General features: G+C 33.1%; 1 protein-coding gene across 1 annotated transcript; it reads left to right on the top strand.

The window, feature by feature from the left end:
• The first annotated feature begins 860 nt into the window (after nt 1-860).
• On the top strand, nt 861-19,595 carry LOC139495844 (neural cell adhesion molecule L1-like protein). Its single transcript, XM_071284250.1, has 15 exons — nt 861-1,096; nt 5,021-5,095; nt 5,432-5,483; nt 7,046-7,072; nt 7,326-7,397; nt 8,245-8,298; nt 8,805-9,071; nt 10,601-10,882; nt 11,552-11,670; nt 12,977-13,127; nt 13,706-13,972; nt 15,227-15,302; nt 15,785-15,845; nt 16,544-16,668; nt 19,479-19,595. Exons 1-15 carry the CDS (start codon nt 908-910, stop codon nt 19,549-19,551), a joined length of 1,890 nt encoding a protein of 629 aa, XP_071140351.1. The 5' UTR covers nt 861-907; the 3' UTR covers nt 19,552-19,595.
• The last annotated feature ends 1,261 nt before the right edge of the window (nt 19,596-20,856 follow it).

The following is a 20,856-nucleotide window of genomic DNA, read 5'->3' as shown; positions in this document are numbered from 1 at the left end:
ATTACCCTTCTGAAGCACCTCAGATAACCTCCGGTTTTTGGTACGATTCTTGTGGCTCAGATAATTCTGTTGTGTTTTGTATGCTATTGTTTGTCTACTTTTCATTTTCATAGCTTTCTAAGTTCCATTTTCGAATTACGAGTTTGAATATCTTTTGGTTTATTTCGTCTCTCTACATGTACCAATTATGCATTGATAGAAAAATACAGGGGTGCCATGGTGCTGTAATTTTATTTTCGACTTTTGCGTTTGAATTTTTCTTTAGTATCTTTCTCGTCTTTCTACACGTACATGTATCAATATATTGATAGTAAAATGCAGGTCCGAGAACACAATTGTCGTCCCTTGATTTTCGTCCCTTGATGTTCGTTGTAGTCCCTAGTGTTGACAGTGGGTTACTTGCCATTAATTTTTATACCTCTTCCAAATTTATTTCTCCATGTTTAATGCCTCAAATTGCAAGAAGGGGGTGAAATTACACTGTAAAAAAATGGGTTCAGAATTTTAAAGGAAAGTAGTGATTTGGTCCAGCTGAAAAGGGTTGAAAATTAGTACTTCGGAAGCTGTCAAAAGATTTCAAGACGCCCTAAACATAAAATTGTCCATATTTGGGTTAAAGCAGATGAAGTTTTCTATAATTGATATAATTTGTCCCAAAAGTAGTACAACACACTGCTAAAATTTCATTGAGAAGCGCAGGTGTGATTTTTTTAATTTTCATTATCTTCACAAAAAATGCACTACGAAATAATTGTGGTCTCGGACCTGAAGGTGTACACTCAAAGAACTATTACATGTATGACTACCATTACAAGTAGACATATTATTATTTATCGAATAGTGATTGTTTATCAGGCTAGTACCTATCACCCCTAGACTAGACAGTACTAGTCAGATAGATAAAATAATGAAGGATCGTACAGGAGATACGTCCTCGAATAAATGTGTAAATGTATGCACATTTTTTACATTTATTATTGTCGTAACAACATTCGGGACATTCTCGATTCTTCAGTGGAAGGAAATCATCAAACTAAATGAACGAATTACCCGGCTTGAGTTTGGTAGACTTGTAACTGTCCAAAAACGGAACCAGGTTAGTTTTTCGATTTAAATCATCTTAAAAAAGGAAGGACATAATTTTTGGTTTTATCGTATTCTTTCTAAGGTATTTTTCGTTTTCGTTTATATATCTATGACATTTATAAATTGATATCAATGGCTTTCATTCATAAATAGTCATATACATGGATGATGTACATTTCAATAAATAAGGTCTTTAAAGCACACCCTTATCACAAGAGGTAAATGTACTGAAAACGAGACTGTTACGTTTCCTTGTAATACAGCTGTCAGAATGCTTATTGTTAACACCTATTGCTCTTTTGATTTTAAAATATTTTTAAAATGTGTCTAAATGTCAAAATATTTGAGTACTTTTAGATTAATTGGATATATTCAGAAAGGAAAAAACAACCAAACGAATTGTGCTGTCAAATTTTACAGTTCAAGTTGTACTCTTTGTTTGGTTCTCTACATTAACAAAATCATGCAAAGTCTTGTATTATTTTAATTTTAGTTTCTTGTGTACAATTTGGAAATTAGTATGGCGTTCATTATCACTGGACTAGTATATATTTGTTTAGGTGCCAGCTGAAGGACGCCTCCGGGTGCGGGAATTTCTCGCTACATTGAAGACCTGTTGGTGACCCTCTGCTGTTGTTTTTTATTTGGTCGGGTTGTTGTCTCTTTGACACATTCCCCATTTCCATTCTCAATTTTACCTCATCTTCCTCTCCGTTTTCTTAAGTTTTGGGGGATTAGGTGGCCGAGGGTCTAATTTCGTCGAACTACTATGTATCAATAGCCAGTCAATACAGATGTTATGAGTTCGATCTCCCCCCCCTCCCCCCCCCCCCCCCCCCCCCCACACACACACACTCGTAAGTTGCACTCGACTACATCACAATTGACTAGAATTGTTAGTTTTTCTACCGATGGTCGGTGGTTCTCATCGGGCATTCCGGCTTCCTCCGCCAATAAAACTGACCGCCACGACAAAGCCCAAAACACTAACCGACCAAACAATAAACCAATCAATCTTAGGTTTGAAGACTGCTTTCATACAAATGTAATTTTAGCTTTTGTTTTTTTGCCTTATTTCCATGCAAAGAATAACGATTTAAAATCAATTAAATGTATAAAATAATGATAACATAGTAAAAAATATTTTAAGTTCTACCAATAGCAAATATAATGTTAACAATATTAGTCAAAACAATTATCATGTCCTTAAAAAGAGATAACGGAATACGCTCAAAACATGGATTTATCATCTCATTCCACTGCCCTACATGCAGATTGCTGATAGCATATAGCATACATAAATTTAAACTCGCAGCAAGTGTGTGTGTGTGTGTGTGTATATGTATAAAGAAAAGTGTCACGACTTAACTTGTCTGTCTGTTATCAACAAACTTTAAGTTGAGTGCGTTTGTTTCGGATAACCTTAGGATTAAGGTCATTAGAACACCATTACATATGCAAACTTTCTTATCAAATGTTTATGAACAATTCTCGTGAAGGTTGCACCTCTGTAAATACAGGCAATGCAAGTTCCAATAGAAATTCTTTTTACGGCTAAGACTGTGCCAGTTTTATGGAGAGTTTCGTTCTAAATCCTATCATACAATGTATAATAGAAAGTTCATATGCACTACTTCTTTTGTCAAAGGTTAAAAATATAGAGTTGTGCGTCTTTTTTTTAACATATGTATAATTATGTCTTGCACCTCTAAAAGTTAGAGCTGATTCTAAAATTGTATTCTACATTTTCCATTGCTTTGAGTCTTCTTGAGAATTCAATTTGTCCGCTATCTAAGAACTGTTATACTGGAAAATATCCAAGTTTTATCTTTAAGAGAAGACATATGGAGAATAAATCTGGGAACCGGTACATGTAGGTTAATAAAGCAAAACTATCTATCAATATTACATGTTAACCCAACAGAGACGTGGTTTGAGAATCAATTGTGTTGACAAAGTGCAGCTCGAAAGGTATCCCGATCGACCAGCTTAAATAAAAATAAAAACTGTCGGACTATAAAGTATCTTTAAAGTTATTCCTATATCAACTTTGTCCAGTAGTTTTTTTTTATTCTCTCTAGTATTCTTTATATGTTTTATCATCACTTTCTATTCTGTAACCCTATCCACAACATTATATACAATGTAGGAGTGATAATCAATATTTTGATAATATGAAAATAAATAGAGCTGGAGCATCGTTTTAAGTCTATAATATGCATGATATGATTAAAGTTGAAGTATGTTTTAACCACGTTCTAATTGTGAGCGTAATAGTCTGATTGGAACAAAAAACGTGGAAATTGAACATACTCCTAGAGTGATCTGACATCTCTCAGTTTTACTTGCTGTTCTAATAATAATTACATTAACCATTGACATTTTGTGAAAGTGTCACTATAAAATCCGGGGACCCCGAAAAGATTGTCAAAACAGAACGTATAAGCTTTCCTTTTTGTGTTTCTTTGATACAAATGGCATGGCTCTGTACTTCTAGATCCCGTCAATTTGATATTGTGTTATGATAATTAAGGGGGGTGTCATAATATTTAATATTGAATGATGTCTTTAAATTTTGCTTCCGTGCTTTGTCTATATGTTTTTTATGCTTCTTTGTTACATATTTGTTTATTTTTATAGTGATTAAGATTATATATAAGACAAAGATGAATGTTGACTGCCTTATCCCAATTATTGACATATAAACAAGAAGATGTGGTATGCTACGTTTTGCATTTGCGCCGTTCTGCATTTCATTTGTGCCGATTTTTTCTTTCATTTGCGCCGATTTTTTTTTACAGGTAAGTAACAGATGCATGTTATTTTTCATTTATCATTATTGACATCTTCCGTTTATAGCCAGTTGTACAAATGATATGACTTGCCAATCATTATGTAATATAAGGCTGTTGTCCTCGGCTCACCACGGGGAGCGGGAAGTAGGAAATCGAGCAGGATAAGTAAATTTAATCGCACTATGTTCATATACTCTATTTATATTAAAACAACTAATTCAAATATATTTACAACATTAAAACGGTATACATTAAAATCACAAATCTGTTCTTGTCGAGTATTTATAAACAACACAACTTATATATTCCTGTTTTTTCATTTCGTCTCTTCTATATTTGTTGAAATTGTCAATAACGAAGTCCATCTTTTCATTTCTTTACGTTCTGATGCAGGCATTTCTAGAGCTCGTATTTGAACATACGTAATGGCCTGAATTTTCTTAACTTAAACATAAGTGAACAACTTTTATTACCAAATTGTACCAATATACCTTCATGGTATGGTACATGAACAAGCATTTACCCACATGTGTTAAACTAAAAATGCAATTAGGAGCAAATATAAAATCGGAGCAAATAAAAAGATTAAATCGGCGCAAATGAAAGAATGACAATTTTAAAAACTGGCACAAATGTCAGACACCCGTGGTATGATTGCCACTGAGATAACTCTCCACAAGAAACTAAATGACACAGAAATTACCAACCGCATAGTCAGCTATAAAAGGCCCCGTAATGCCAATGTAAAACAATTCAAACGAGAGAACTAACGACCTAATCTATGTACAAAAAATGAACGAAAAACCAAATATATAACTCATAAGCAAACGACAACCACTATGTCTGTTTGTTATGTTCACACATTGTTGTCAATATAATGAACTTAAATTTGAAGCGACTGTCATACAAGTGAGAGGTTTAGCTAGCTACAAACATCGATAAAACCAGGTTTAATACACCATCGTTTACATAAAAAATGCCTGTACCAAGTCAGACATATGAGAGTTTTTATCCATTCGTTTGATCTTTTGATTTTGTCATTTTGTTAGAGACCTTCTCTTTTGAATTTTTAACGAAGATGTGTTTTTTAAAACTAGAATTTGATAGAATAATAACAAATATTAAAAATCTTATTACAGGATGAATTGACGCCGTCAGAGAACAATTTCAACGATGTATATGAAAAGTTGATGAACGAAATCTCCGAGAAACAGGTGATTTAATCTTTAAATCAAGTTTATACAAGTCTTATACATGAACTAAAAGATATTTTTGAAATCACTTATATCATATTTCCCCTCGAGAGGACTTTTAATATCTGTATACATTGCTGTATTCCAAAATTATTGAACGCTAACCGTTATACAAAATATATACACTATGTATTTATAACCTGTGAATATTTCCAAAATAGATATCGACCATTTAAGAAAATAAATATTACATCTTATTCAAAATAGCAACTAAGAATATGAATAGTAGTGTGAACGTAAACATTTCTTCCCTTCCGGCTTAATTCATTTTTCAGTTGTAAACCTATTCTTTTTCAGAAAGATCTATTGAGAAAGTATTGTTCAAATTCTTCAAAGATATGCTTACCAGGTATGTTTCATCAGATTTTCTATAATACACCGTTCGTTTGTATGGTCAAACGCAGTTTAGGGTTTCGTGTACCGAAAATCCGGATATGCATAACTAAATATAAGAAAATGTGGTATGAGGCCACAGACCACAATTAAATTCGCTATTAGTTCTTTATAACGTTTTGTTTCATTACGAAAATGCACCGAATCCTTTTGTCATATTTTTGAGTGTGTAAAGTGCAGTTCTAGTCCAAAAATATATATCCAACATTCAGAAAGATTGCTCTGCTGTATTTTACAAATTTAGTCAATATACACCCATACCCCTAAGGACAAGTCAAGAGATGTTCCGAAAACTGTAAATATCACCTTTTTGCACCTGGCATAATTACTCTTTCCACATCAAAATCAGTTAAAATACAACATCCAAAAGTTTATTTCATCTCTCTTCTTTCATTTCCACAAAAAAATAATTAGATAAGAAATAAGTGAGAAAGGGAAAGAAAAAAAATAAAACGCGAGGTCATTAATTGTGGTCTTGGACCATGAGTGCCAATGAGCACTTAGGACAGGCACAAACAAATGCAGCAGGTCTAAACGTTTTTAAAATATCTGTTTTATATTGATTTTATTCATGTTTCTTATATTAAACAAATTGATTTGAAATCAAATCTTATTCGTTATAAATTTGAGACAATCAACCAATCGTTTCATATGTATTATGGAAGTTTGAAAGTTTTTAAAATATTATATGATTGTAAACATTCTGTTATCGGTTATTGGTGTTTAGACTGGACCGAAGTACTAACAGACTGACTTTAAGTCCAAGGTATCTAAAAAACACTTTAGCTAGTAAAGTGTGTCAGTGCAGCTACTAAGGGACGACATCAAAAGTTCAATGTAGGATAAAAAACTTAATTCACATAGTTTTTTCACTGACCCCCCCCCCCCCCCCCCCCCCCCTCTTAAATTAATTTGGGAAAAATTGATTTACCAATAGGGATATATGTAAAAATCGATTTTAGATATACAAAACTTGCAGAATTTTATCCCCCCCCCCCAAACTATTTGATTTAAGGTTTTTTTTTATCCTACATCGATCTTTTGATGTCGTCCCTAAGCACATACATAACTGCTAGATAAAATGTGTTTTATCCAAATTATAATTCATAACCCAAATTTCACCTTTCATGTATCGCATGCGAATCATAAGTTTTATATCACAGTGTGTAGAAGTTACCAAATTACTGCCGGTAAAATTAAAATGATATATCGAATCACAAACCAAGGAAAGAAATGCTAACATACAAATCATGTTCAAGTATTTGTAGATATGCAAGTAATAAAAGATTGATTGAAACATAATTTTAAGTTTTAAATGTGTTGTCTGTGTTTAACGTTTTAAATATGAGATCATGATTATCGAAGGCGTTTTCCCACTGAACGTTAAACAACCTACAATCAATCAATCAATCGAAGGCCGTTTTTAATATGATTTAGCTTATGACTTTATAAAGTAAACGTAAAATGAGTATTCCTTTTATATTTATCTTTAACATTGTACCTTATACATTTACATAGGTGCAACTGGTCCAAAGGGAGAAAAAGGTAAGTTTAAGGTTAATTAAAACATAATATTACTGGTATAATAAAGATACTGACATTCAGTCAGGATAAGAAAAGCAAACAATAAAATAGGAAAAGAGAGAGAGAGAGAGAGAGAGAGAGAGAGAGAGAGAGAGAGAGAGAGAGATGAAATTTTAACTTGGAATCAAATATTAACATTACTTAAATGCATGTCGTATTTGAAATTTATTCATTAGATGAATTTTCAATTTAAAAAGTGTTTCACTGCTTGTAGGCTCAAAGGGAGATCCAGGTCACTCTGGTGGATGTGGTTCTAAACATAGAATCGTTCAACGAGATTTACAAGGTATATTATGTACATGTTTGTCTGAAAATGTATATACTTGTTCTGTTGTTCATTTGATTGGATTTCATGACAAAATGTACAAGTAGTGCTATCAGAGATCGGTAAATGGGTCTGAAATTTTTTGGTACGCACATTCTACGAGCATTATGTTTTACGGTCTGTGTGTCTGTTCGTTCGTTCTTTCGTTCGTCCGTCCGTTTATTGATTTGTACATCTATCTGCCCTGCTGCAGTTTAAAGCTTTTAATGAAGTTGAAGTCCAATCAACTTGAAACTTAGTACACATGTGTCATATGATATGATTTTTCTAATTTTAAGGCCAATTGATGTGTACCTTATAATTGGGAATAAACAATTGGACTATAATTCAACTGTTAAAAAAAGCTATTTCATACATTTAAAACTGAATGTCGATTACCAGACACTTTTTTTTTGTACTTGGCATTTGATAAAAGTATATGTTTTCTTTTAAATCGTTAATTAGGAGATAACTGTAGTGTATTTTAAGCTCCGACGGCATCAATTGGGGATTTGATGGTCGCAAATTAAGTTTACTGGCGACGCGTTAGCGGAGACAGTTAACGGGTATTTGCCACCATCAAATCCCCAATTGATGCCGTCGGAGCTTAAAATACAATATTGTTATCTCCATTCTAATGAAACTGACAGAAAACACATTAAAACATGTAATTAAAATCTTTCATATGCCGTACGCGCGTGCGTCCCATAACATCAATTAAAAAAGTGACGTTATCCAATCAAAATGAACGTTACAGACGTTGTTGCATTAGAATGATGATTGTTTGAACAATGTTTTGATAACAATCATTTTTCATCTTTCATTTCAGGTTTATTGGGAACACAATTTAATGACGTTGCAGACACTTGCTGCAATCACCTTGGTAAGAAATAAATTATGGTGTTTAAAAATAAATAGGTAAATAAATTGCAAATTGGAAATATTTTGATGGCGGTTTTTTTTCTTTTCTTTTAGCCTTTTTTTCTATTTGTCCGTCGAATATAAAACAAAAAGATGTCATATGCTTGCAAATGCGACAAATTCCCATCAGTGTCTAAATGAAGTAGAAGTTAGGTAATTATAAGGCTTGCATTTGGTGTATAATGAGACAGCTAAATCCAAGACTGTTAGCAATTGTATACTTGAAAATGAAAATCAAACATGGCTGTAAATGCGGAAAAGAGTTAAATATAGGGCTATATGAATGAAACACTGACATAGGACATAAAATACTTGATGAGTCACAACTAATGCATAAACTCAATGGAGAAAACAATCTTGATAACAATATTGCTTTACAGTGATATAACAAAACTATCCACACTGATCTGTGTCCACACTTATATAAACTTGACTTTTAAAGCATTCAGTTTGCATGGTTTTTTTTAGCTAAACCTATGTTGACGGGACCAGCAGTTGTTGTAGTGCCGGCAAATAAAGGTGGCGATGTTATACTTCCTTGTAAACCGACTGGTTTACCACCAGCACAGATAACCTGGTCACCCGCCGTTGATCCTAAGCACCAAGGGCGTTACATACAAACCGTAGACGGGTTGCTGGTTAGATCAACGGAGTTCACCGATTCTACGACTTTTACCTGTCAAGCTACAAATATATTTGGAACAGTAAATAAAAAATTCAATCTTATTGTGACTGGTAAGAATATACTTTTTCTTGTCGTCAGATATCACAGTACCTTCGAAATACAAACGAAAAAAACACATTGTCCATGTCCATGTATAAAAACACTGCAATAGTAAATCAATATTACAGATGAAGCACTTATAAGAACTAACTTTGAGGTTAGAATAAAATTAACGGTACCAATTTTCTGCACCAGATGCGCATTTCGACAACAAATGTCTCTTCAGTGATGCTCGTGGCAAAAATATTTGAAATCCAAAGCTTATACAAACGATGAAGAGCTATAACTCAAAAGGTTCAAAAAGTATAGCCAAATCCGTGAAAGGAATCAGAGCTTTGCATGAGGGAGATACATTCCTTAATTTATAATACTTTCTGTCATTTTGTAACAGCAAATTTTAATAAAAATAAATCCTTATTTTCATGCCAGTACCGAAGTACTGGCTACTGGGCTGGTGATACCCTCGGGGACTAATAGTCCACCAGCAGAGGCATCGACCAAATGGTAGTAATAAAATTAACGGTACCAATTTTCTTGCACCAGATGATCATTTCGACAATACATGTCTCTTCAGTGATGCTCGTGGCCAAATTATTTGAAATCAAAAGCTTAATATATAAAAGATGAAGAGCTACATGTATAACCCAAAAGGTCCAACAAGTGTAGTCAAATCCGTGAAAGGAATCAGAGCTTTGCATGAGGGAGACACATTCCTTAATTTATAATAATTTCTTTAATTTTGTAACAGCAAATTTAATAACAAAAAATCCGTATTTTCATGCCAGTACCGAAGTACTGGCTAGAACCGTTCAACGGGAATACGTTATACGTTTGTATAAAACGCATTTAAAAAAACTTCATTATATATTTAACCTACTTCATATAAACAGATTGAAGAAATAAGGCTTTTAATCCTCAAAGCATGTTATGTTGACTGCAGCAATAAATAACTTTTTACAGAAGCATTTTATGTCCATATTTATTGATGAGAAAAAACATTAGACAATCTACAGTAAACAAAACACAACGTAGGAAATAATGAATCAGTAACACGAACCCTACCACAAACTGGGAATGATCTCATGTGCTTTTGTGGGTAAAAACCTGATATTAAGGATGATACTTTATACATGTCAGTGATGTCAATCGCTTGAAATGCCAGACAAAATTGTAATCACCTTAGCCCTTTATCAATTTTAACATAGCTCGTCACCATGTTGCCATTTTAAAACAATGATCTCTATTAAGTGTATAATGTGTCAAAAGAAAGCTGTATTTTTCCTTTGATCTTACTGACTCAGCACAGTAAAGTTATCGCTAGAAAGTTAAGGTACACGTGCCGTTGTCAATTAAATTAACAACGACGTCATAGGTAAAATAGCGATAAACAGATTAACATAGGTTATCGCAACTAATGGCTTGATTGCATTTGATTGAAAAATAATATCTTCCAGATTACCAACAATAATCTAAAAATATTGTTATTTCATGCTCAGATCCAACGACAATTTATTTCATATCAATTTTTGCATTTTTGCAGATCCGATTAAGATCAACATAACACCGTCACAATCTCAGTTGAATGCAAATCAAAAAGAAGACCTAACCTGTAGCTTTTCTGGTGTTCCTCCACCAACAGTGAAATGGTATCACGTGACATATAACGGCCTAAAGGAACTTATAACTTCCGGTGTCACAACTGGAGCTCAGCAAAGTGTTTTACATCTCGATAGTGTTGGTGCTTTGTCCGCTGGGCAGTATATATGTGAGGTTGCAAACGGTTTCGAGAACAAATCAGTATCATCAAGTCTTAATGTTATATGTAAGTTGTATCATGCAGTGGATTAATTTAGTAATTAGACCAAGATGCATGCTTCCACACGTGTAGCTTATTGAAAAATGTAAGTAATGGGTTTCATGTAAATTGAACCTAAATGTTTTGGGCGTATAATTTCGAAATTTGTTAATGACAAAAACATTGGAATTTTTTTTTACTATAATTTGACTAAAAAGTAAAATCACAAAAATACTGAACTCCGAAGAAAATTCAAAACGGAAAGTCCGTAATCAAATGGCAAAATTAAAAGCTCAAACACATTAAACGAATGAATAACAACTGTCATATTCCTGACTTGGTACAGGCATTTTCCTTTGTAGAAAATAATGAATTTAACCTGGTTTTATAGATAGATAAACCTCTCACTAATTTATATTTGGTTTATATAAATCATACCAGACTGTTTTAAAGGGAAACGACTCAATACTTATTACCAAGTGTAAATCAAAGTATGTACAGTACTAAAATGATAAAAACCTTAAAATTATATACATTTCAGTTTTTCAGGAAAATGATGTTATAAATGTACGATTGAAGGCTTCATTCGTTAAGTTAAAGTTCTATGATAATAGTATTTTTATACATTTTTATTTATAACATGTGTATGCAAAATATCTGAAATATAGAACATTACAAATATACTTCTTATTGTAGCAAAACCTGTGATAATCGGTGGACCAAATAACCATTTAGTTAACATTGGTACAACATTAACCCTTTATTGTGATAATATCGCCAACCCTCCCGCCAGTGTGTCATGGAATTTCCCTAAGGTACTTATATCATTGTCATGATAGCTTTCCCACAAATAGAGGGACACAACGACCTCTCTGTCGCTTCTATGCACATTTCTACAATTTTTAGTTCTCCGTTTGTGTGGGTTTTTTTAAAAGAGGAAACCTTACAGTGTAAAAAAATTATGTTAGCTTCTTGAAAAAAATTAAAACTACAGGTTACCATATGACCTTCGACAATGAGCAAGTACCATACCGTATCTGAAGTAATTAATGGCCTGGTAAAACCATTTTTTGTAGTGTAGACTAAAGTTTCTAATCTTGATACCTTCATATTGAATATTATGCGATATTAGGATGACATAGTGTTGCGTACTAAACCCTATCCCCAACCTGGAGCAGTGATGGAAGTACAGAACATAAACAAAATACTTGTACAAATAAGTAGCAAAGTGGTAGTCTCCTAAAATAGTCTCTTTATACAAAAAAAATTATAAAAAACAAAGACCGGTTTGTGAGGAGGACAACATTTTCCGAATGAACGCGAATATATTTGCATTAGAATTTCGTTCCAAAATACGGTACTGAAAATCGAAGCAATATATCGAATGTTGCAGATGGCCAGAGAAAACACAGCAAATGTCATTGTATCAAAGTAAATTCATTTCTTTTATACTCTCTATCCCCCTGATGTATCTGAGGTTTCAAGGTTTAATTAAAAAAAAGTTTGCAAAAATCTTTGAATAAAACGTAATGTTATAATTATATAAAATACAAATATAAAAAGCGATAGTATCCGTAAAAACAACATGTCAAAACACAATGGAACAGCAAAAAAAAAAAAAAGAAGATATTTTTTTTCTTTAGTATTGATGTTTTTGAAACTGTGACACTTGATCCAAGAATTGAAGACTTAAAGATTGTCAAAGTCAAACAACAGCCTATGATGGGGTATTTAACATGAGATTTATGGAACAAACGTGTGGTTAGAAGTTCATAATCACTGAGTCTTTCACTCATGCATATATCATAGTCTTCTGAAAATCACGACCCATAAATATATTTCATGGAAAATCCTTACATTTGGTTAAGATTCCATAGTTTTTGGTGTGTTAAGAATGATTTATCTCTAATTTTCATACTATTAGTCTTTTCATAATCTAGAGGACTATGGGTAATCTCATTGTTCGTACACCAAAATGAAAATAACGTTACGTCATTGGTTGAATTTCTATTGTTTATTTCTTTTAAACCAATCACAACGTTTTTGAGTACGTTTTTATAAATATTAGCCAGATTGCTGTAGATTTAAAAAAACGGCGAATTCACTATACTTTTGTTACAGACAGGAAGTATACCCCCTAAAACAGCACGAATTAATTCTGATGGTTCAGTTACATTGTTTCACGTTGATGCATTTAGTGAAGGAGATTACACGTGCACTGCAACAAACAGTGTCGGTTCAACTACAGCGTCTGGCAGGTTAAGTATAAATGGTAAGACTTATTTTATTCATGGTGGAGGCCGGAGTAACCGGATTGAACCACCAACATTTGGTAGAAATATTTGCAATTCTTGTAAATACAGATACTTGATCAAACCCATCTCGCGGTATTTAATTTCACAATATCAGTATTGACTAACTGGCAAGTGATCCCTACACACATACGCACTACATGTATATTAATACGTGGCATCCGACTCCCTACAGTATACAGCCTCTGATCAATAAACGACAACTACAAAATATGTTAAATTCCTATTTTTTTTTTATTTTTTTTTTTTTTTGCTTTGATTGGTTTTGCTTTGATTGGTTTTGTTGGTATTTTTTTCGTTTTAGTCTGTTCATTGGTTGAAGAGTTTTATTTATTTAGTTGATAATGTTTAAATTGTTTATTTATTTGTTTTTATTTTGATTGTTTGTTTTTTTGTTTGTTTTTTTTTATGCTTTGAATTTCTTTCTTTTTGGATTGAAGTTTATTAATTAAAGATTGTTTTTTCTTAATAACACTACTACTGATGATTTAAGTTTGTATTATACAATTGAGAATGGAAATGTATCATATATTTCTAGTGCCATTTACTGTCACTGCAAGTCCACACAACAGACCATTAGTTTCTGGTGAATCGTTTTTACAACTAACATGTGACTCTTCCGGTGGTGGGCAGACACAATTCTCATGGTCTAAAACAAACAGTCCTCCTTTATCGGGTAACCCTGGGAAATTTCTGCTTGTTGGTGATGGTTTGATTGTAACAAGCGTTGATTTAGCTACTGACACTGGTGTTTACGTCTGCAATGGTACTAATGGAAATAAACAAGGATCAGACAAAGTAGTATGTATGTATCATATCGCCAGGTTTATTATTGTATGAAGATAAATGTACAGTGAAATCTGTCTAAGAGTACTTCTTCTTTTTTGTTAGGTGTAAAGTTTAATCAGGTTCAAAATGCTTAAAAATTGATATGATTAGACCAAAACAACATGTTTGTTATTGAAAGCTTTACGGTTTATTCAAGATTCTGTTTAGACAGGTTTCACTTTAAATGTTTTGTATAGAGTTCCGGATTGTTATGCACATCGATACATTGGATAAAAAAATATCAGTCGCAAGTAATTATTTGAACCTTTTCAGCGAGTGAACGCTGTGAACAATAAAAAAAACCTTCACATTGTATCGAGCGATTGGTATTTGATTATGATTTAAACAGTAAATCTGCAATCTGTTAATCGTATCATGTTTGTTTTGTTTTTTTTCCCTGCCTGACAATTGTACGAACGAAAGTATATACTTGATAAGTTCTGCGGTCATATTACGACGTCGTTGAAAACTTCTCCTAATACATTGTGACTCGCTGATAAGTTTTTCCCACTTCTCGATGCTGCGTGAAATACGAAGCGATTGAGCCTGATGATATTTGCACAAAAATTGGTTAAGAGCTCACAAGCATGACTTTTTTACCCATCGACATTCTAGATTTACCTTTCTCAAGTCAGCAGCTTTTTTTTGTGATTTCCGTTGTGAGGTGGTCGTCATATGTATTTTGTTATTGTTTTGTCATGAATTAGACCGTTGGATTTTTCGTTTCCACTATTTCACATTTTTATAGCTGACAATACGGGTTTTGATAAGCTCAATTAAAAAAAAAATAATTTACTTAAATTCTCTTCAATTTGGACCCTGTTTGATAGTTGTGTCATCGATCCGCGACAATCATACCAAATTTCAATAGTTTATAAAAATTGGGATGAACATGTATTCCACAAGCTCAACGAGCACAGCATCGTAAAAGCCCATTGTGAATCTGTTAAGGCATTTATACTTATCATATATTTTATGTGTATATATTAATAAAGAAATTAACTAAATCGTCAGTATGAAAATTGATACAGCCAAAAAAGGGGGATCTTTCCTTTTCTGTACTCCTTAATCTTGCAGGCTATTGTTCTCTTCGCCTTTTCATTCTCATTTCCCATTATTCGCTGGTTTTAACATTGCAGCACCAACCCTCACGTTGCGATGTACATTGAGATAATATTTCTTGATTTTCAAAATATTATCATACATAAATTATTATTCTGTGTGTTAATAGTGTATAAAGATATGGGACAACTAAACTGCAGTACTACGTTTAATGATTGTGGTGTAGGGATCAGTGGAGCTTGTGGGTTTGTATAATTGCATACTTCTTCAATTTTCTTTAAAATGACTATTAAAAGAAAATATCAGAAAGTGAAAGTCCCACTGATGTTGTTAGCCATCGGAATTTGAATTTCTACAGAGATCCTAAGAAAGTTATGTGAATTTAAAACTAGTTAAATTAAATTAGTTTTATTTTATTTATTTTATTTAAAACTTAATATTAATAATTGTTTAAAAAATATAATCAAGATTTAGCAATGCAACATATCAAATATATATCGAGAAATATGAGGAAACGGAAATTATTCGATCCCTTCCCGATACAATATATATAATATAATATCATACGTATTCAAATTATAATTTATATATATAGTAAGCTTGGTTGTACTTTATTTTGATTTCAAAATTCAAATATAGATCAATATTTTAGTGTGGCTTCAGTACATTTTGGAAAAATCTTTGAATTGTTATTTAGAGGCTTTATATAATTTTATTTATTTTCTAGTGGCACGTGTCCTGGAACCTGTACATCCGGGAACATTTATGGTTACTTCAGATATACATTAGTAAGACAATTATAGTAGAAAGTAAAAAAAAAAACTCCGAGGAAAATTCAAAACGGAAATTCTGTAATCAAATGGCAAATTCAAAACACATCAAGCTAGTGAATAATAACTCATATTCCTGGCTCTGGGAACAACCATTTTCTTGTGAAACCTGGTAATGGATACAAGAAAGATTTAGATTTTGAAAATAACTGTGAACAAAAAGTGTTGACTAATTAGACAGCAGTACGAGAAAAAAAGTTTTGTCTGCAATTAAATATAAATGTTAGACACTACCACCACTGTATCACTGTCGTTCTGAATATATAATAAATTCTTATGGGAAACATCAACTGTATTTAATGGGAGGGGGTATCCCTGATTTTGCGCAAAAAATGTTCCGAATTCCCGCAAAAAATAACAAAGAATCCGAAATTAATTCAAGAATAAAGGACTGATCAAGATGTCATGAAAAAGCTTCTTCCGCCCCAACTCTAGCATCATACTTTTTGGCGAACATTGTTTATATCAGTTATTTTGACTGCTAGATAAATAGTACATTTAAAAACCGTACTGAATTCTAACCCTAACTTTATAGACGGTTGCATATGTACAATACACTGCACACGAAAAATGCACATAAATACAATGTAAAGTAGTCAATTTTCCTTCCAACTGTAATAAACATGTATTAAAATGAACATTTTTAAATTACCCAGAGTTCATTAGTGTGTCTGGCGGGAAAACATGCTGGACCGGTAAATAACAACAAAGTAATCTGGACTGTAGAGCCAACAACTGATACATTTGAAGCTAAATTAAGTAATGGAATTCAGAGTAAATCGTAAGTTTCATATTTATAGAATTCTGTGTTATCACTTTGAACGTTGTTGCCTCTCAAACATGAGCACGACGGGTGTCACATGTGGAGCAGGATCTACTTATGCAACCGGAGCACCTGAGATCACCGCCAGATTTTGGTGGGGTTCGTGTTGCTTAGTCTTGAGTTTTCTATGTTGTGTCTTGTGTACTATTATTTTTCTGTTTGTCTTTTCCATCTTTGCCATGCCGTTGTTAGTTTATCTTCGATCTATGAGTTTGACAGTCCCTCTGGTATCTTTTGCCCCTCTTCTATTCTTTGAAATGAATTGAAATGATTATTACATTGCAAATCGCTATGTTTAAAACGAAACATTTAGAAAAAAACGTACAATTTTTGAAAATGCTGAGGCAATCAAATTACCAAAATTACACATAAACAAACCACCTTCAACAACTGAAAAACACAGAGACGATATAGTTTCTAACTTCGAGAACTTTTATGACTTAAACAGACCCAGACAACACCAAATTTCTATGAAGATGGGTGCATACCGTTTTTGACTCTCCTTAGAACTCTCAAAATGGTCGTGCTTACATTATTCATCACTGTTCTTGAGTGTTACCTTTAGTACATACACTAGATACTTGTGTTATAACAAGATGTCCCGAAGCAGACAAAGTGGTTTTCCAATATAAATCAAGCTGTCCGGTTACATTTACCCCCAAACTTGAAAATCCACGACGGTTAGAGGGCATTTCTAACCAGAGTTTGTATGTAGTGTTTGATTCATCGAGGTGTGATTAACCTTGAGGTAGGGGAATTGTGACGGAATTACTTTTATTAGCACATTTAACTTAGTTACTAAGTTGTATGTAAGCGGTTGCGCTAGGGAAGTACCTCTTTAGTTCAGTCGGTTGAAGTGATGTAGAGATTCCGAATTCGAGTCCGGGACGACACTAAGTGATTATGTCATATGAATGTTATCCGGCTGCACGCAAGGCCATCAGGCTAAGTCCTGTACTATGTACAGTGAAACCTGTTTAAACATAACCTGTTCGGGACTTTTTGTTCGGTTTGATCATGTTCACGACGCATACAATTGGTAGGACGGTGCTCTAGAACATGTTTGGTTTATTCAAATTTTCGGTTTATGCAGATTTTAGTTCCGCCAGGTTTCTGACTTGTATAATGTTTCTTGGCTAATAAGCGATCGCCGTAAATGGCGATAGCGTCTATGAAGCAAATGTCTCTAAAAAGGAAAGCGCTAAGATGAAAGTGGAAAAAATGGTATTAAGTCAAAGGCTAAATATATTTCTTAAATAAGTTTTTGATAGCAAAATACACAAGCATTAGCCTTTCAAAAAGTGCTAGTCGACTCTTAGCTGATGAAAATGGAAAGTGCTCTCGCTTTGTAGATAATTCGTTTACTAGAATAGACACGTGCATCAATCAACAATTTTTACCACACACGTGAGGTCACACGTTATGAAGTAGTATATATCGTTTAACGTTGTTGTTTACGAAACTCCAGAAGATTCGACTATTTATAGATAAAAGTTACCTGTGTACCAATATCATGAATATGCATGATTAATGACCACGCAAAATCTAATTGCTAAAATAGAGAGGACAAATCCGATACTCTACGGGATTGAAGGCCATTTACTAGGTTTTGAGTGTCCTAACTAATCAATAAACTTTGATTTTCACGTCTCGTAATATCTTCCAATCAGGTAGCAAGAAAAATGCACGCACTGATTGTACATCGTTCAATTTTACTATCGATAATGAATTAAATAACCATCACTCTAATCATAACGTGGGTTTATTTGGCCTTGTTGAAACATTTTATAAACAAACGATAGACTTGCTAACCTTAATCTTGTTTATGCATTGATCAGAAAATGCAGGTTATCACGTAAAGATAAAGGGATTATACATATGTAGGTCTTTGTTTTGAATCAGACCTTGCTGATCTTATTGATAACCCTCTTACTACACGTAATAACGATAAACATAAATGCATATGGGTTCTATCAACAAAAGGCAACCGTTCTGGTTATGAAATTTTACTAATGGTTGAATTTAAATGAAAATGTATTGAAAAGTGTCACTATTCAAACTTCAATATCATATGTGAATTAGTTTCCTGTAATGGGAAAAAAGCCTAATCAATATAAATTTATAGATGCGAGCGAATGTTTTGTATGTAAATTGCCTTTGTCTTTATGTTGATTACGGTAATGCATTTGTTACTTTTTACGTTTGATTTTCAATTAGGATTTCGGTAATATGAGTATACTTTCAAATTTATGTTGGTAAAACAACAATGCGTAGACTGTGGTAGACAACAATACATTTGAGAATGGAAATGGGGAATATGTCAAAGAGACAACAACCCGACCAAAAGCAGACAACAGCCAAAGGTCAGCAAAGGATTTTCAACGCAGCGCGAAAATCTCACACCCGGAAGTGGGCCTCAGCTAACCCCGAATTAAAAAAATGTACTAGTTCACTGAAAATGAACGTCATACTAAACTCCAAAACAAATAAATTTGAAAATAAACTTAAATTGGAAAAACCTACAAACTAACAAATGCTAGAGGCATCCGACTTGGGATAGGCGCAAAATGCGGCGGGGTTGACAATGTTTTGTGAGATCTCAATCCTTCCCTTATACCACTAAAATTGTAGTGTCTTAAAACACAGGTAACAACAAAGTACACAATCACACCAACATAAAAAAGAAGTGCCATTTCAGTTAACTGCAGACAAATAAAACAAGATGATATTTGACTAATCAAATTATTATAATATCGATATTTTTTCAGATTCGGATTAGATATACAAGAGGCAGTATTCTGGACCCAACAACAAACAGGTGTTCCATCGCCTCTTGGATAGCATTTGTAAGACATGTTAAATCAATAAAAAGATTGATAAAAAAATGTTATTATCTTTGTATATAGCTAGACCTATGCACAAAACATGTATGGGTATTATATCAATGAGACAGCAACCCGACGACCACAAACAGAAATGACATCGACAGGTCATCAGACGGTCTTCAACAGTTGATAAATGTCTTGACAAAGAGTCTTACATTTATTGCCTAGAGATTAATAACTAGCAAAAGGTTGTGACGGAGTCTTTCAAACATTCAATACATTTAGAATTTAGCATTAAACATTTAGGATAAAACATATAACTCCAACTGTCAACGTATGTTTGTTCCACCTAACAGAAGTCAACCACTTTGAAAGTTCTTGATTGTTTACATGATAAGTTCATTTTTGTTTGTAACTGTCTCATGTCTGGAGCTGGCCTATGTTTTTAAATTTAAGTTAATTTATATGCTTTTAAGTTTAGAATGACGTTTATTTTAACTAAACTATTCACATTTTTGCTTGAAGCCAGTAGAGGCTAGATAAAGCACGCATCCGTTTGCGGGACTTTCTTGCAGTGTTGAAGACCGATTTGTGGTCTTCGGCTGTTACCTGCGATTAAGTCGATTGGTGTCTGTTCTAGACATTCCCCATTTCCATTTTCAATTTAATGTACCATATGTGTATATTGCTTGTATCTTTTCTTCAAGGTTTTATCAAAAAGTAAAAACACAAAAATACTGAACTCCGAGGAAAATTCAAAAAGGAAAATCAAAAATCAAAAGGCAAAATCAAAAGTCCAAACACATCAAACGAATGGATAACAACTGTCATATTCCTGACTTGGTACAGGCATTCTCTAATGTAGAAAATGGTGGATTGAACCTGGTTTTATAGCTAGCTAAACCTCTCACTTGTATGACAGTCGTATCAAATTCCAATACATTGTCAACGATGCATGAACAAAACAAACATGCTCAAAGAGTAAAAAATGTCAAAACTAGGGGTACAGCAGTCAATATTGTGTTATCAGCTTAATATCACTATAAAAACAACAAATGTAACGAAGAAGCACAAAAAGGCATACATCAAATTTAACATACTCATTTTGTTTTTCTTATACGACCTAATTTATCTGTGTAAAGTCTACCCATAAAGGATACCCATAAATAGAGTATGTGCAATAAGCACATAGACGGTTCACCATTCAGTTTTCTCTTTCATAGAAATATTGTCATTGTCCTCAAAGCATCGGTACTTAGTTTAAAAAAAACATGTACTAGTACATATATATAGGATAATGTTATATGAGTGCAATTGAGAC

The sequence above is a fragment of the Mytilus edulis genome, chromosome 11 (genome assembly GCF_963676685.1).
Source record: "Mytilus edulis chromosome 11, xbMytEdul2.2, whole genome shotgun sequence".
Taxonomy (NCBI): Eukaryota; Metazoa; Mollusca; class Bivalvia; order Mytilida; family Mytilidae; genus Mytilus; species Mytilus edulis.
Note: the sequence above shows the minus strand (reverse complement) of the source record. Positions and strands in the feature narration are given on the sequence as shown.

Bases quoted from the DNA above. Each gene is read 5' to 3' on its own strand.
- LOC139495844 (XM_071284250.1), top strand. From the start codon at position 908: ATGAAGGATCGTACAGGAGATACGTCCTCGAATAAATGTGTAAATGTA. The intron at 7,073-7,325 runs GTAAGTTTAAGG...CACTGCTTGTAG, and splicing joins TGGTCCAAAGGGAGAAAAAG to GCTCAAAGGGAGATCCAGGT. The intron at 15,303-15,784 runs GTTTGTATAATT...TTTATTTTCTAG, and splicing joins GGGATCAGTGGAGCTTGTGG to TGGCACGTGTCCTGGAACCT.